The sequence below is a fragment of the Zingiber officinale genome, chromosome 1A (genome assembly GCF_018446385.1).
Source record: "Zingiber officinale cultivar Zhangliang chromosome 1A, Zo_v1.1, whole genome shotgun sequence".
NCBI lineage: Eukaryota > Viridiplantae > Streptophyta > Magnoliopsida > Zingiberales > Zingiberaceae > Zingiber > Zingiber officinale.
This window is the reverse complement of record NC_055987.1, coordinates 124,751,363-124,766,890: the sequence shown is the minus strand read 5'-3', so window position 1 is coordinate 124,766,890 and position 15,528 is coordinate 124,751,363. Positions and strand designations below refer to the sequence as shown.

Genomic DNA, 15,528 nt, shown 5'->3' with positions numbered 1-15,528 from the left:
CGTTTGTTGTATTCAGAGGCGTAGCTACTTTGGGGTGGGGGTGGGGGTGCGATCACCCCCTCTCAGATTTGGAGGCAAAAAAATTAATATGGTTAAAAATAAAATAAAACATATTTATTTATAAATCTAAAAGTATTTAGACTTTTATGAAAAACTCCAATTAAAACCTAACACCATTTTTTAATTTCTCTCTCTCTCTCTCTCTCGTTTGTCCAAACTTTTTTTTTTCTCTATCTCTCTCATTTTTTCTCTCCGCTGAAGTTTTTTATTTTTCCTTTTTCGCTGTTTTTGTTCCCTATCGACGAAACTTCTTCCCGTCGAACATTATTCTTTTTCCTCTTCCATTTTCTTCTTCCTCCACTATTACGCTTTCCTTTTTTCCTCTATCCCATGTTCTTCTTCCTCCCCTAATTCTCATCTTATTTTTCCCTAATCTTAATTTTACCCTCAAAATCCTCTGTCGCACATTGCCGTTGCCATCCACGTCGTTGTCGGCCTATCACCGCACGCCGCTGCCAACGCCATTATTGTTTGTTGCCAACGCTGCTATCATCACTTCGCCGCTATTGTTGCTATCATTTGCTAACAACGCTATCGCCGCTCCACAACAAATGTCTTTTGATTGAGGTAAAATTTTCTTTCTTGATTTCTTTCGATTACGAATTTAAGTATTGAAAAAATATATAGTGTTAATTTTGCATATATTCATGTTTTTTATTTCTTTCTATCAATTTCGTTTATTATTTGTTTTTGAATATAAATTGTTGAAAACAAATAGCCATTAATTAGATGATTATGTTTCTAAAATATTATGTTGATGATAAATTAGGTGAAATAACAATGTTGAGATATTTTAAGAAAATACGAGATGAACCTACTTCAAACAAGTCATCTCCCCCTCCACCACCTCCTCCTCCACCACCAGCTCCTCTTGATGCTGACTCAAATGAGTATCCTAGTGATCCTGGGCTAAGAAAGCACATTCTTGAGTATAATGTTAATGAAAGGGAGATTGTTCGATGTTTCTATTTGCAAAAAGGTCCTTTTCAGCCTAAGAATCATGAATTTCCTTGGCGTTCTTGTCCAAAAGAGAAATGAAGATTTCGAGCTATATGGTTTAGTCTTCATGCTAATTGGCTAGAATATAGCATTGCAAAAGATGCAGCTTTCTGTCTTTATTACTATTTATTCAAAGCGGATCATGGTGGTCAAAGTGGTGGTGATTCTTTTGTTACTGAGGGATTTAAAAATTGGAGAAAGAAAGATAATTTTAATGAACATGTTGGAAATCAGAGCAACATTCACAATAGGTGTATGATGGAGGCTTATGATTTAATAAATCAAAAATAACATATTGAAACTGTTGGGATGTATACTAAAAGCCTAGCTTTTGGTATAAACATTTATTTAGAAATAAGAATCACATTGGTAAAATGTCTACATTTATGATAAATGTAGTTGTTCAATTAATTTATATTGTAGATAACATGGTGTGTGGTGTCACACACAGAAGATCATGTTATCGGTTCCTTATAAATTATAAACAATAGCTCACGACCAAGATGGAAAGGAACAAACCATTGGAAGATCGTAGTGTAATTAGGTATTAGTTTATCTTAACTATATAATTACACTAGTACACTTAGAGTTTATTGAGTAGGACCATTTGAGGTCGTTTCTTTTATACTGACTTTATAAAGGAACAAAGACCTCAGTTATTATGGAAGTGTGTGCTCTTAATCCTAATATAATAACAAGCACATATATTTGATATTTATTTCTTTAATTTATCAATGGGTGAGATTTAGTTCGATGAATCAATAAGCCCGATAAGTTGGGAAATGATATCACTTATAGTGTGTGTTGTTGATTGTAGAAGGAAACTGTGTCCTAGAGATACTAGGTTGATAATGTCCTCAAGATGAGCTCATAAGGATTTTCATGTTAAACCCTGCAGGTGGACTTAGTCCGACATGACGATAAGGTTGAGTGGTACTACTCTTGGACTAAGATATTAATTAAATGAGTTGTCAGTAACTCACTTAATTAGTGGACATTCGATATCTTAAACACAGGGAGACTAACACACTCATAATAAGAAGGAGCCCAAAAATGTAATTTGGGATTAGTGCGGTAGTTCAATAATAGTTCTTTAGTGGAATGAATTATTATTGATAAAATTAAGTTGTGTGTTCGGGGCGAACATGGTATGCTTAATTTTATCGGGAGACCAAAACCAATTCCTCCTCTCGGTCCCTATCGTAGCCTCTTAATTATAGAGTACTATACCCACCTATACCCACTTTCTATACCCACCTAAAGGGGGCTGGCCAAGCTAGCTTGGATCAAGCTAGGGCCGGCCTAAGCATGGTTAATGAGGTGGCCGACCCTAAGCTTGAACCCAAGCTAAAGGGGGGCCGGCCATAATAAAATAAAAAAGAATTTTAATTTTAATTTTTCTTATGTGGAAGATATAATTTATTGGAGAGAATTAAAATTAAAATATCTCTCTTAAAAGGATCTACAAAAGATTAAAGAAAGAGATTAGATCTCTTTCCTTATTTGTAGATTGGAAAGATATTTTATTTTCTCTTTGTAAAATTATTCACATGTTGAAAAATAAAATTATAGAAATTTCTTTTTATTAACCATGAAGGGATTTTTGAAGAGAAATTTTAATTTTAAAAATTTCCGGAGATAAATTAGGAAATTTTAATTTGTTGATTGAAATTCTCCTAATTTTTCCCTATTCATTGTGGCCGGCCAATACATGGATAAAAAGGAAGTTTTATTTAATACTTCAAATTAATTCATGTCATGGAAAATTAAGGAAATTTTATTGTAATTAAATTTCCTAATTTGCCAAGACTAAAGAATATAAAAGAGGGGGTTGGGGTGCCTTTACAAGGTGAACCTCTATTATTTTTCTCCCTCTTTTTCCTTGGTATGGTGGCCGGCCCTTCCCTTTCTCTCCTCTCCTCTTGATGGCCGAAACCTATCTTCTTGGTGGAGCTTTTGTTGGTGGCCGGATCAAGGAAGGAGAAAAAGGAGAGAAAGCAAGTCTCGTCTCTAGCATCCCTTGGAGCATTGGTGGTGGCCGAAATTCTTCATGCTTGAAGAAAGTTATTTTGGCCGGCCATCCTCTTCTTTTCTTCCTCTTTGTGGTGGCCGAAACTTATCTCTTGCTTGGAGCTCTTGTGGTGGCTGGATACTACTTGGAGAAGAAGAAGAAGAAGGAGAGAAAGCTTGCATCCCTTGAAGCTTGGTTGGTGGTTTTTCTTCTTCCTTGGTGAAGCTCTTGTTGTGGCCGAACCTAGCTAGGAGGAGAAGAAGGTGGTTGGTGGTTTCTCATCTCGGAAGATCGTTGCCCACACAATGTTCGAGGTTAGAAGAGGAATACGGTAGAAGATCAAGAGGTCTTTCTAGAAGGTATAACTAGTAGTTTTTCTTTTTCCGCATCATACTAGTTATTTATGGAAATAATACCAAATACAAGAGGCTTACAATTCTAGTATTTCGAATATGTTTTTCGATATTGTGTTCTTTTGTTTTTTTTCTTTTCCTTGTGATTTGATTGTTCTTTTCGGTTAACCTAAAGTTATTTTAGGAAATTAAATATTAGCTTTCTATAAAAGGTTTTGTCTAGTCGGTGGTGGTTGCTCCCATATCCAAGAAGGCCATGCGCCTCGCCACGTCAGTACTGGGAACCAATTATGGAAATTAATATTTAATGGAATTAATAACTTAAGGTGATTTGGATCGAACGTGTTAAGTTCCGCAGGAGATCCAAGTCAAAACATAAAAGAACAAATAGATTAAGTTTTGGATCAAACGTGTTAAGTTCCGCAGGCGATCCAAAATTTAATTTAAAAGAACACATGGTAGCTAGGAAAAGGTTCAGACCTTTGTACAAAATTTTTGTACAGTGGAACCTCTAGGCTTTCCGAGTAGCAACCAACAATTGGTATCAGAGCTAGGGTTTTACCTCTGTGTATTTGGTATTAGTTTAATTATGCACATGTCATACATAATTTAGGCAGGATAATAGTAGGATGTGCTAACTTTGTGGATGCAGGATCCAACTATTATGGCATATAGTTATTATGTGTGTGATTGGACCCTTGGACATGTCAAGGGCATTGATATGTGTGTGCATGATTGTATTAAAATACAGCAGGAGCTGTATTTAGTTTTATTAGGATTTTATTTTTGATCTAGATACATGTACATTCCTTTTACGGAATATAGGATCAAAAATGTAAAATTCTATTTATGTCGCAGATCAAATCTTGCAAAGCGTGGAACCTTCTAAGGACCAGAGGCACAGCGGAACTAGGTGCAAGATGGATGCGGCAGCTAGATCCGGTGGCGGTGGCCAAATATGGCAGCAGCTTGGGATAATAACACACGGAGGACAACTAGAGATAAAAGTCATAATAGTTGAAAATTAGATTCTCTATTTATTGCTTTTATATTGTGCTGTGTGTGCATGTTGGTTTACATATTTAGTAGGCTAGCATAGTTAAAATTCCTCATTTATAAATAACTAAGTGGAGAGGGATTTTTAAGTAAATCCCATGGTCTCCATTACTAGTTTGTAAGTGATGCAAACAAGCTTGCGCGTTGGCTCTGAGTGCCTTCCTCCATAACGGATGAGCTTGTTTGTGGATCACTAGAACAGACTTCCATTTTTGGATGACTATAGGAAGTTAATTAAGAGTGTGTGATCTTCCCCAACGGAAGGGGCATAATCTTATTAATGGACTTAGTGTCAAGTAATGGTATACACTTAGACACATTTAATAGTATCCTCCCCAACGGAGTCACTACTATCACTTGTGTGACCAAAGGGAAACCAACTATTGATTTGTCATAAAACTAGATTGGCAATATAATAAAATTAATAAACCCCTCTTACAAATGTTTGAATTTGTATACGTCCATACTAACGTGGCATACAAGATTCATGGTGTTTGAGGTAATTTTATTTGTCAAAAAGTTATATTGACAAGATAGTCAATGGGTAAAACCCTCCTCTTACAAATGTTGAATTTGTATACGTCCACACTAACGTGGCATGCAAAATTCACGGTGTTTGAGGTGTTGGTGAATTCAAATAATATTGTTTGAGGAATCAATGTTATTTTAAATTCAAAGAGTTTTGACCAAATATTTGATCAAAGACATATCAACTATTAATTTTATTCGTCATAAAGTAAAGTTGACGAGATAATAAAATTAATGAATAAAATCTCCTCTTCAATTTTGTATGCACAAAATTCATGGAGATTTTAAGGAGTTGATCTTGACCAAATATTTTTGTAATTCTTAGGATGTTTGTCAATCCCTAGTAGTCATACTATAGAAAAAGACTTAGTAGTCCCAAATGTAATGATTGGAAATAGGACTTGGACATTAAGGTAGACTGTCTTCTTAGAACTAAGAACAATTTAGGTGTATTTAATTCATTAGTTGAAACATGTCTAGTGGTGTTATCTACCGGAACCTGGAGTGTAGATACAAGATGTCATTAATCATGTCTACAATTCATTGCAGGGTTCCAGGAAACCCGACAACTAAATGAAAGGTAAAACACCGTCCACATGGGCACTACTGTAAAAGTGGTAGCTGTTGCAGTGGGAGATGTTTATCCTTTGATAAGAATAAAATATGGATTTTAAGTAATTGTCCTTACGTACCAAGTTTAGAAAGAACCTGATTTCAGTTTCTAAACTATTATAGATATTGTGTCTATTTTTGATAACAAAGTTGTTATCAAGAAAAATAGGAAAGTTATCTATTCTGGTATGATGGTTGACAATTTATAATCCAATAACTCCCACGATGCAACAAATGGAAATTAGTAACACATCTTCTAATTTTAAGAGAAAGCAACCTTCGGAAATGAACCAATTATATCTTTGGCATCTAAAAGCTAAGTTATACTTGAGCAGGATTCATTGGTAGCTGATGAACTTTTGGGTTCATTGGTAGTGGAAATCTTTCCAACCTGCGAATCTTACTTGGAAGAAAAATAACCAAGAAACTTTTAAGTCCAAGGGGTATGGAGTCAAAGATATGTTGAAATCGGTTCATTCTGATTTGTGTGATCCTATGACTATCCAGACAAGAGGTAGTATTGAATATTTTGTCTATAGACAACTATTCAAGATACAAATAAATTTACTTAATGTACCGTAAGACTAAGTACTTTGATTAGAGTACAAGATTGATGCGGAGAAATGTTAAAGTAAAAAGTCACTATGGAAGATCGTAGTGGCAAGTACCTCTTGAGAGATTTTAGGAGTCACTTATCAGAAGTTGGATTTCAATCCCAACTAACTGCATCTGGTACACCCCAACAAAATGGTGTAGTAGAAAGAAGGTAAAGGACTCTTATGGAATAATTAGATAGATGATGAGTTATTCAGAAAATTACCAAATTTATTTTAAGGATAAACTCAGAAAACGAAAGTGAACATAGTACCTTCCAAGTTAGAACTCTCTACTCATATAGAATTGCTAAATAGGTGAAAACCTATTTTGAAGCATATTAGGATTCGGGTAATCCAGCACATATGTTAAAGAGAGACAATGATAAGTTGGATAGGAGTTCACTTGTTTGTAAGTTATCCTAGATAAACAAAAGTATGTTTATAGTCTTAAAAATCAGAAGGTCATTGTTAGCATCAATGACTAATTTTTAGAAAAGGACTATATAATGAACCACGTGCTCATAAGTAAATTTGTTCTTAAGGAAATAATAAAGGACATGTCTAACCTAGTACCAACTATACAAGATAAGATACCACAAGAAAACTGCAACACGTATCACAAATGATACACAGTTGCAGAAAGTGCCTTGTCGTAGTGAGAGGGTTGTTAGGCAACCTAAATAGGTTCATGTTTTGGGAGAGTTTTTGGATTCGATCCCTGGAGGACATGAACCTGATCTCTGGTCATATGATGAAGCACTCCAAGATAAAGATGCAGCATCTTGGCAAAGAGTAATGAATAACAGAATTAGAATATATGTATTCTAATAAAATCTGGAAGCTTGTAGAATCACCAAATGGTGTAAAAGCCGTTGGGTGTAAAAAGGTCTATAATAGGAAAAGAGGGATAGACAGGAAGGTAGTAACTTTCAAAGCAAGGCTTGATGAAAAAGGAAACTTTTTCACTGGTAGTCATGCTTAAGTCTATCTAGATTCTTTTATCTATTTGGCAAGTGGATGTCAAGACAGCATTCCTTAATGGAAGTCTTGAAGAAAGCATCCATATAAAGCAACCAGAAGGGTTCATTGCAAAGGGCTAAGAGCATCTTGTATGCAAGCTCAATCAGTCTATGGACTGAGGCAAAGCTTCAAGGTCTTGGAACATCCGGTTTATCAAAGTAATCCAGATCTATGGATTTAGTAACCGGATAAGTCTTGTGTATACAAAAGGTGTGATGGAAGCATGGTGGTATTTCTTGTACTATACGTAGATAACATTTTTGATAGTTGGAAACAATATCAAAATGTTGTCAGAAGTAAGGGTATGGTTGTCCAAACAATTCGATATAAAGGACTTGGGAGAATGTATATATTCTTGAGATCAAAGTAATAAGTGATCGCAAGAAAAGAATATTTTACTTATCCCAAGCTTCATATCAATCCTTGCTCGTTTTAAGCATGAAAGGTTTCTTACCTTTTCAGGATGGAGTAACTTTATCTAAAGATATGTCTCTGTAGACATCAAAGGAGATAAAGGAAATAAAGGCAGTTCTTTATGCTTCGACTGTCGGAAGCCTAATGTATGCTATGCACGAGATCAGAAATCTGTTTTGCCAAGAGCATAGTTAGCAGATATCAAAGTAACCCTGGACAAAGACAGTGGATTGCAGTAAAGCATATATTGAAGTACCTTAGAGGCACTAGAGATTATATGCTAGCTTACAAGGCAGTTAATTTAGTCCTTGTGGGTTGCATGGATTTTGATTTCCAATCGGATAGGGACAATAATAAGTCAACCTCGGGGTTTTGTGTTTAATTTAGGAGGTAAAGTCATAACTATGGAAGAGTGATAAGCATAGGTGTTTTTCTGGACTCCACCATAGAAGCTTAGTATATGGCAAGCCTCTGAGGTAGCCATAAAAGCTGAAAGACTCAATAACCTCAAGATAGACTTAGATATGATTTCTGGTTTGTCCAAAGATTATTACAATTTATTGTAATAATGTTGGTGCAGTAGCAAACTCGAAGAAACCATAAGTCTATAAGGCAAGTAAACACAATAGAGCGCAAGTACCACCCAATACAAGAAATCGTATAAACAAGGAGAAGTTGTTGCTGCCTAGATTGCATCAGGTGATGACCTATAGATCCTTTCACTGAGGTCCTTAAGGCAAGAGCTTTTTGATGGGCATGTTGAAGGGTTAGGAATCAGATGTATGGCAGTAGATATAGCAGCTTAGTCTTTTAGTATAAGTGGGAGATTGTTGGGATGTATACTAAAAGCCTAGCTTTTGGTATAAACATTTATTTAGAAATAAGAATCACATTGGTCAAATGTCTACATTTATGATAAATGTAGTTGTTCAATTAATTTTTATTGTAGATAACATGGTGTGTGGTGTCACACACAGAAGATCATGTTATCGGTTCCTTATAAATTATAAATAGTAGCTCACGACCAAAATGGAAAGGAACAAACCATTGGAAGATCGTAGTGTAATTAGGTATTAGTTTATCTTAACTATATAATTACACTAGTACACTTAGAGTGTATTGAGTAGGACCATTTGAGGTCGTTTCTTTTATACTGACTTTATAAAGGAACAAAGACCTCAGTTATTATGGAAGTGTGTGCTCTTAATCCTAATATAATAACAAGCACATATATTTGATATTTATTTCTTTAATTTATCAATGGGTGAGATTTAGTTCGATGAATCAATAAGTCCGATAAGTTGGGAAATGATATCACTTATAGTGTGTGTTGTTGATTGTAGAAGGAAACTGTGTCCTAGAGATACTAGGTTGATAATGTCCTCAAGAGGAGCTCATAAGGATTGTCATGTTAAACCCTGCAGGTGGACTTAGTCCAACATGACGATAAGGTTGAGTGGTACTACTCTTGGACTAAGATATTAATTAAATGAGTTGTCAGTAACTCACTTAATTAGTGGACATTCGATATCTTAAACACAGGGAGACTAACACACTCATAATAAGAAGGAGCCCAAAAATGTAATTTGGGATTGGTGCGGTAGTTCAATAATAGTTCTTTAGTGGAATGAATTATTATTGATAAAATTAAGTTGTGTGTTCGGGGCGAACACGGTATGCTTAATTTTATCGGGAGACCAAAACCAATTCCTCCTCTCGGTCCCTATCGTAGCCTCTTAATTATAGAGTACTATACCCACCTATACCCACTTTTTATACCCACCTAAAGGGAGCCGGGCTTGGATCAAGCTAGGGCCGGCCTAAGCATGGTTAATGAGGTGGCCGGCCCTAAGCTTGAACCCAAGCCAAAGGGGGGCCGGCCATAATAAAATAAAAAAGAATTTTAATTTTAATTTTTCTTATGTGGAAGATATAATTTATTAGAGAGAATTAAAATTAAAATATCTCTCTTAAAAGGATCTACAAAAGATTAAAGAAAGAGATTAGATCTCTTTCCTTATTTGTAGATTGGAAAGATATTTTATTTTCTCTTTGTAAAATTATTCACATGTTGAAAAATAAAATTATAGAAATTTCTTTTTATTAACCATGAAGGGATTTTTGAAGAGAAATTTTAATTTTAAAAATTTCCAGAGATAAATTAGGAAATTATAATTTGTTGATTGAAATTCTCCTAATTTTTCCCTATTGATTGTGGCCGGCCAATACATGGATAAAAAGGAAGTTTTATTTAATACTTCAAATTAATTCATGTCAAGGAAAATTAAGGAAATTTTATTGTAATTAAATTTCCTATTTTGCCAAGGCTAAAGAATATAAAAGAGGGGGTTGGGGTGCCTTTACAAGGTGAACCTCTATTATTTTTCTCCCTCTTTTTCCTTGGTATGGTGGCCGGCCCTTCCCTTTCTCTCCTCTCCTCTTGATGGCCGAAACCTATCTTCTTGGTGGAGCTTTTGTTGGTGGCCGGATCAAGGAAGGAGAAAAAGGAGAGAAAGCAAGTCTCGTCTCTAGCATCCCTTGGAGCATTGGTGGTGGCCGAAATTCTTCATGCTTGAAGAAAGTTATTTTGGCCGGCCATCCTCTTCTTTTCTTCCTCTTTGTGGTGGCCGAAACTTATCTCTTGCTTGGAGCTCTTGTGGTGGCCGGATACTACTTGGAGAAGAAGAAGAAGAAGAAGAGAAAGCTTGCATCCCTTGAAGCTTGGTTGGTGGTTTTTCTTCTTCCTTGGTGAAGCTCTTGTTGTGGCCGAACCTAGCTAGGAGGAGAAGAAGGTGGTTGGTGGTTTCTCATCTCAGAAGATCGTTGCCCACACAACGTCCGAGGTTAGAAGAGGAATACGGTAGAAGATCAAGAGGTCTTTCTAGAAGGTATAACTAGTAGTTTTTCTTTTTCCGCATCATACTAGTTATTTATGGAAATAATACCAAATACAAGAGGCTTACGATTCTAGTATTTTGAATATGTTTTTCGATCTTGTGTTCTTTTGTTTTTTTTCTTTTCCTTGTGATTTGATTGTTCTTTTCGGTTAACCTAAAGTTATTTTAGGAAATTAAATATTAGCTTTCTATAAAAGGTTTCGTCTAGTCGGTGGTGGTTGCTCCCATATCCAAGAAGGTCATGTGCCTCGCCACGTCAGTACTGGGAACCAATTATGGAAATTAATGTTTAATGGAATTAATAACTTAAGGTAATTTGGGTCGAACGTGTTAAGTTCCGCAGGAGATCCAAGTCAAAACCTAAAAGAACAAATAGATTAAGTTTTGGATCAAACGTGTTAAGTTCCGCAGGCGATCCAAAATTTAATTTAAAAGAACACATGGTAGCTAGGAAAAGGTTCAGACCTTTGTATAAAATTTTTGTACAGTGGAACCTCTAGGCTTTCCGAGTAGCAACCAACAGAAACTTGTTTGGTCAATCAATATAGTCAAGTAGCTATCGATTATCGTGTTCGTTTGATAGCATCAATTGATTGCATAAGATTTCTTGTGCATCAAGGATTAGCATTTCGTGGTCATGATGAATCAACAAACTCAATCATGGTAATTTTCTTGAACTGTTAAGATTTCTTGTTGACTATAATGAGGATATCAATAGTGTTACACTAGACAATGCTCCCTCAAATCTCAAATTGACATCACCTGATATTCAGAAAGATATTATCATATCCATTGCTTATTTAACCACTAATTCTATTTTTGGAGATCTCGATGATGAATTATTTACTATATTGGTTGATGAGGCTCGTGATATATCTATTAAAGAACAAATGGCAGTTGCTTTACGGTTTGTAGATGAAAGGGGAAATATTGTTGAACGCTTTCTAGGCATTGTACATGTAAGCGACACTACTGCCTTATCACTTAAAACTGCTATTGATTCTTTGTTGTGCCAACATGGATTATCTATATCTAATTTGCGGGGGCAAGGATACAATAGAGCTAGCAATATGAGAGGAGAATTCAATGGCTTAAAAAGCTTAATTATGATGGAGAACCCATCTGCTTATTATGTTCATTATTTTGCTCATCAACTGCAACTTACACTTGTAGCTGTTGCTGAAAATCACATAAGAATTTCTACTTTTTTTTATATGGTTGCACAATTGAACAATATTGTTGGAGCGTCATGCAAGCGAAGAGATATACTTCATGAAAAACAATTTGAAAAAGTTATTAAAGGAATTGATAATGGTGATATTTTCACTAGACAAAGTATAAATCAAGAGATGACATTAAAAAGAGCTAGGAGCACATGTTGGGGTGCACATTATAATACATTGTTAAGTTGGATATGCTTGTATCCTTCAGTTATTGATGTCCTTTTATTTGTTGAAGAGGAGGGAAAAGATCACAAGCAAAGGGTGCAAGCAAATAATCTGTTGGAATTGATTGAAAAATATGAATTTATATTTCAGATGCACTTAATGAAGAATATCTTGGGAGTCACGAATGATTTGTTGCAAGCTTTACAAAGAAAAGATCAAGACATTGTAAATGCCATGATTCTTGTAAGATCAAGCAAACATCAACTGCAAACTATGAGAGATGATGGTTGGGATTTGTTACTGAATGAAGTTTCTTTATTTTTTGTTAAGTATAAGGTAGTCACCCCGCACATGGAAGACTTGTTCGTCTTTCATGGGAGATCACGATGAAATATTAAAGGAGGGACAAATCTTCACTATTATCGTGTTGAAACATTTTATGAAGTGATAGATTTGCAACTTCAGGAGTTGAACAGTCGCTTTAACGAGGTGAACACAGAGTTGTTGTTGTGTATGAGTTGTCTTGATCCATCAAATTCATTTTCTGCTTATGATAAAAGAAAATTACTTCAGTTTGCTTAGTTTTATATCCATCCGATTTTTCCCTGATGGAGTTAATGCATCTTGAGCTCCAACTTGATAACTTTATTTTTGATATGCAAAGTAGCAATCAATTCTCTAAGGTTGTGGGGATTAGCCAGCTTGCTAAAAGGATGGTTCAATTGAAAAACATTATCTGTATCCTTTTGTATATTTATTTTTAAAGTTAGCATTGCTATTACCTGTTGCAACTGCAATTGTAGAGAGAGTGTTTTCAGCAATGAAAATAATTAAAACCTTACTTCGAAATCTGTTGAGAGATGATATGGTAAATGATTGTTTGATACTATATATTGAGCGAGATGTGTTTGATACCATTGATAATGAAGCTATTATTCAACATTTTCAAAATATGAAATCTCAAAGGGTGATATTGTAAAAAACATATGAAGTTCATGTATGACTTTTATTATACATTTTTTGTGTTGTATTATTTTTTTTTAATTTATTGAATTCGCCCCCCTAATTGAAAGTCCCGACTACGCCACTGGTTGTATTAGATTTGGTTTTGATACATATGTGTTGGTTTTCCTTGTTCTATGCTCTTGTTCTCAATTTCATGCTTGTGACGCTTTGTGTTGAAGAACCATGTGATTCGAGGGAGAGACTTCTCGGTTGGGTGAAACACAAGGCATAAGGGCTAATATGGCGTCATTGGGAGCAAGAGGAAGCGATTTAAAGAGGAATCTCCTGTGAAGCAACAGTGAGTTATACTTTCCATCTTTTTGTCATATTCGTCTCTTCCTTTTTCTCCTACTTAGGTATTGGCTGTCAATTTTTTAGGGGGGCATTTGTGAAATAGAACCGAGCTCAACTGTATTTGGGATGTAGAATTAAAGTCAAAATTCACAGATTTCGTTTGGTACGCGATGATTATGCAACGCAATTTGAATGTTGACAAGTACAAGGAATTCCTCTAGATTATGAACGGTGTACGCCAAAGAAGGTTAGTTCTCATGAATTGACATCATTATTGTGCCTAGTTTGATCTTAATTTTCCATTGTGCATAGTTTGATGTTAATTTCCCGTCTACGCTCTTACCTTTGTTGTTGATCACAAGATCTCTCGAGTTGTGGCCGTTCCTTGGCATTTCCCCTTTCCTTAAGGAGGTTCAAGCATCAATTTTTGTCATTGTGGATGGGAGACAAGAGTTTTGTTGATTGCTTTCTAGTAGTAGTAGAGGTTTTTTATGTTTCTAGATACATATGTGCAATTTTTGTTGTTATAGATGGAAAAAAATAGTTTTGGTTGCTTGTCTAAAGATGATTTTTTGTATACGTTTTTTAATGCGGAAGAGAGAATTTTGTAGGAATTATTTTTTAATGTTTGATTGAAGAAGCAATTATATCACAAAATGCTAAACAAATGCTACAATGGAAGTCAAGTAGGCGCATTGCTTTCATTTTCTAATGAATATTCACTTTATTTTACAGGAAATAAGGTGAAAATATAATTGTACGCTATCAATTGGAATGGGAAATTGCTTTGAAAGGGTTAGTGATTTTCTCCGTTTTGATGCTTACATTCTGTATTATTTCCAATGTATTCCATGTCTTTCTTTTTGCAATGAAAAAAGTTGCAAGCCTCCTTTATTTTTATTGTTACAATTTTAATATCCTTTGGTAGGTAGTTTTTTTTGTGAAGCTTACTAACTTTATTGCTGAAAACTTCGTACAATTAGAAATTGTGATTGTTTTTATTTTTGAAAATGATTCATGAGCTAGGCTTTCTGAGGCCCTCAACTTAGAGATTTCTAGAAGGTTAACTTTAGCTTTAGATGAGAATGTTAATTTTGATTTATATAGATTTTAGTTATTTTTCTTAGTACTATTAAGGACTAATTTTTCTTTTCCTACCAATTATCAAATCAAAAAACATTCGAAATGTTCATTTCATTGCTAGGTATAACAGTGCAACTCATAATTAATAAATTTGCTATATAGGTGAATTGCCTTTATCAGTGTATGAAGATTATTATTGAGCATTCCACATCAAGTGAAAAGACTTCACTATGGGCTATAGTAATTAAAACTTATTGATGAACTTAATTGTTGTTATTTCTTTTAATTGTTGTTTTCTTATTTAATCTTGTTGATGAACTTATTTGTGCAAGTAACATTTTCATTTATTTATTCTCATGCAGTTCGCAAAATCAGTGATTGGCGCAAAAAAATTGATAACATACGCTCTAAATGGGCAGATTGCATTCAAGACCATATATTAGATGAGTAAGAAATTTGGGCATTGAAACTCTTTTGGTTAACTTTTGTAATCTATAAGTGCTTTGGATTATGATCGTTACAGTTTGCTACAATATTGTATATATGTTTCTAAGGAGTGATCATGTGATCATGAGTTTGTACTTTTTATTACTACAACTGCACTTGTATATATGTTTTCTACACCTCTTTAGATTTATCATGAAAAAGATTCTCCATTAGAATGTTATACTACAGCAGTCCGGTAACATACTTTTATCTCCTCTCTTTAGTTGTTTTTTTTTTAATATCATACTTGTTTATTATAACTCATTTACTGATCCTCCAGTTTTTTCCCCCAGGCTATCTCATGTAATTTCTGTAAATTACAGTACTTAAACATGGGCTGGTGTGAGCATGTTAGCGATGCAGGAGTTACCAGTTTTCCAACAACAAGATGAAGTTGCCATTCATCTTCTAGGTTTGTGTACACCCTAATCCTCTAATGTTTCTCCCTCTTTGTCTAACAATTAGGATAAGAGTTCTATGATAGAATTCTAGGTTAGCGATGCAGGAGTTACCAGTTTTCCAGCAACAAGGCTAAGCCGTCATTCATCTTCTATGTTTGTGTACGCTCTAATCCTCTAATGTTTCTCCCTCTTTGTCTAACAATTAGGATAAGAGTTCTATGATAGAATTTTAGGTTTTCCCTATCTTATTTCTTTGTCAGAATTAAATATTCTATGAATCCTTATTTCTAAATCCATTGAAGGTCTTGTTACTTCATGCATTCTT

General features: G+C 34.8%; 1 protein-coding gene across 1 annotated transcript; it reads left to right on the top strand.

The window, feature by feature from the left end:
• The first annotated feature begins 840 nt into the window (after window positions 1-840).
• LOC122002524 lies at window positions 841-14,759 on the top strand. Its single transcript, XM_042557728.1, has 7 exons — window positions 841-1,039; window positions 1,142-1,310; window positions 11,232-11,860; window positions 11,978-12,270; window positions 12,400-12,423; window positions 12,701-12,802; window positions 14,679-14,759. The coding sequence occupies exons 1-7, from the start codon at window positions 841-843 to the stop codon at window positions 14,757-14,759; spliced, it is 1,497 nt and encodes a 498-aa protein (XP_042413662.1).
• The last annotated feature ends 769 nt before the right edge of the window (window positions 14,760-15,528 follow it).

Coding starts and splice junctions, on each gene's coding strand:
- LOC122002524 (XM_042557728.1), top strand. CDS start 841: ATGTTGAGATATTTTAAGAAAATACGAGATGAACCTACTTCAAACAAG. Junction 1,040..1,141: donor ATGTTTCTATTTGCAAAAAG/GTCCTTTTCAGC, acceptor CTAATTGGCTAG/AATATAGCATTGCAAAAGAT. Junction 12,803..14,678: donor ATCTGTTGAGAGATGATATG/GTAAATGATTGT, acceptor ATTCTCATGCAG/TTCGCAAAATCAGTGATTGG.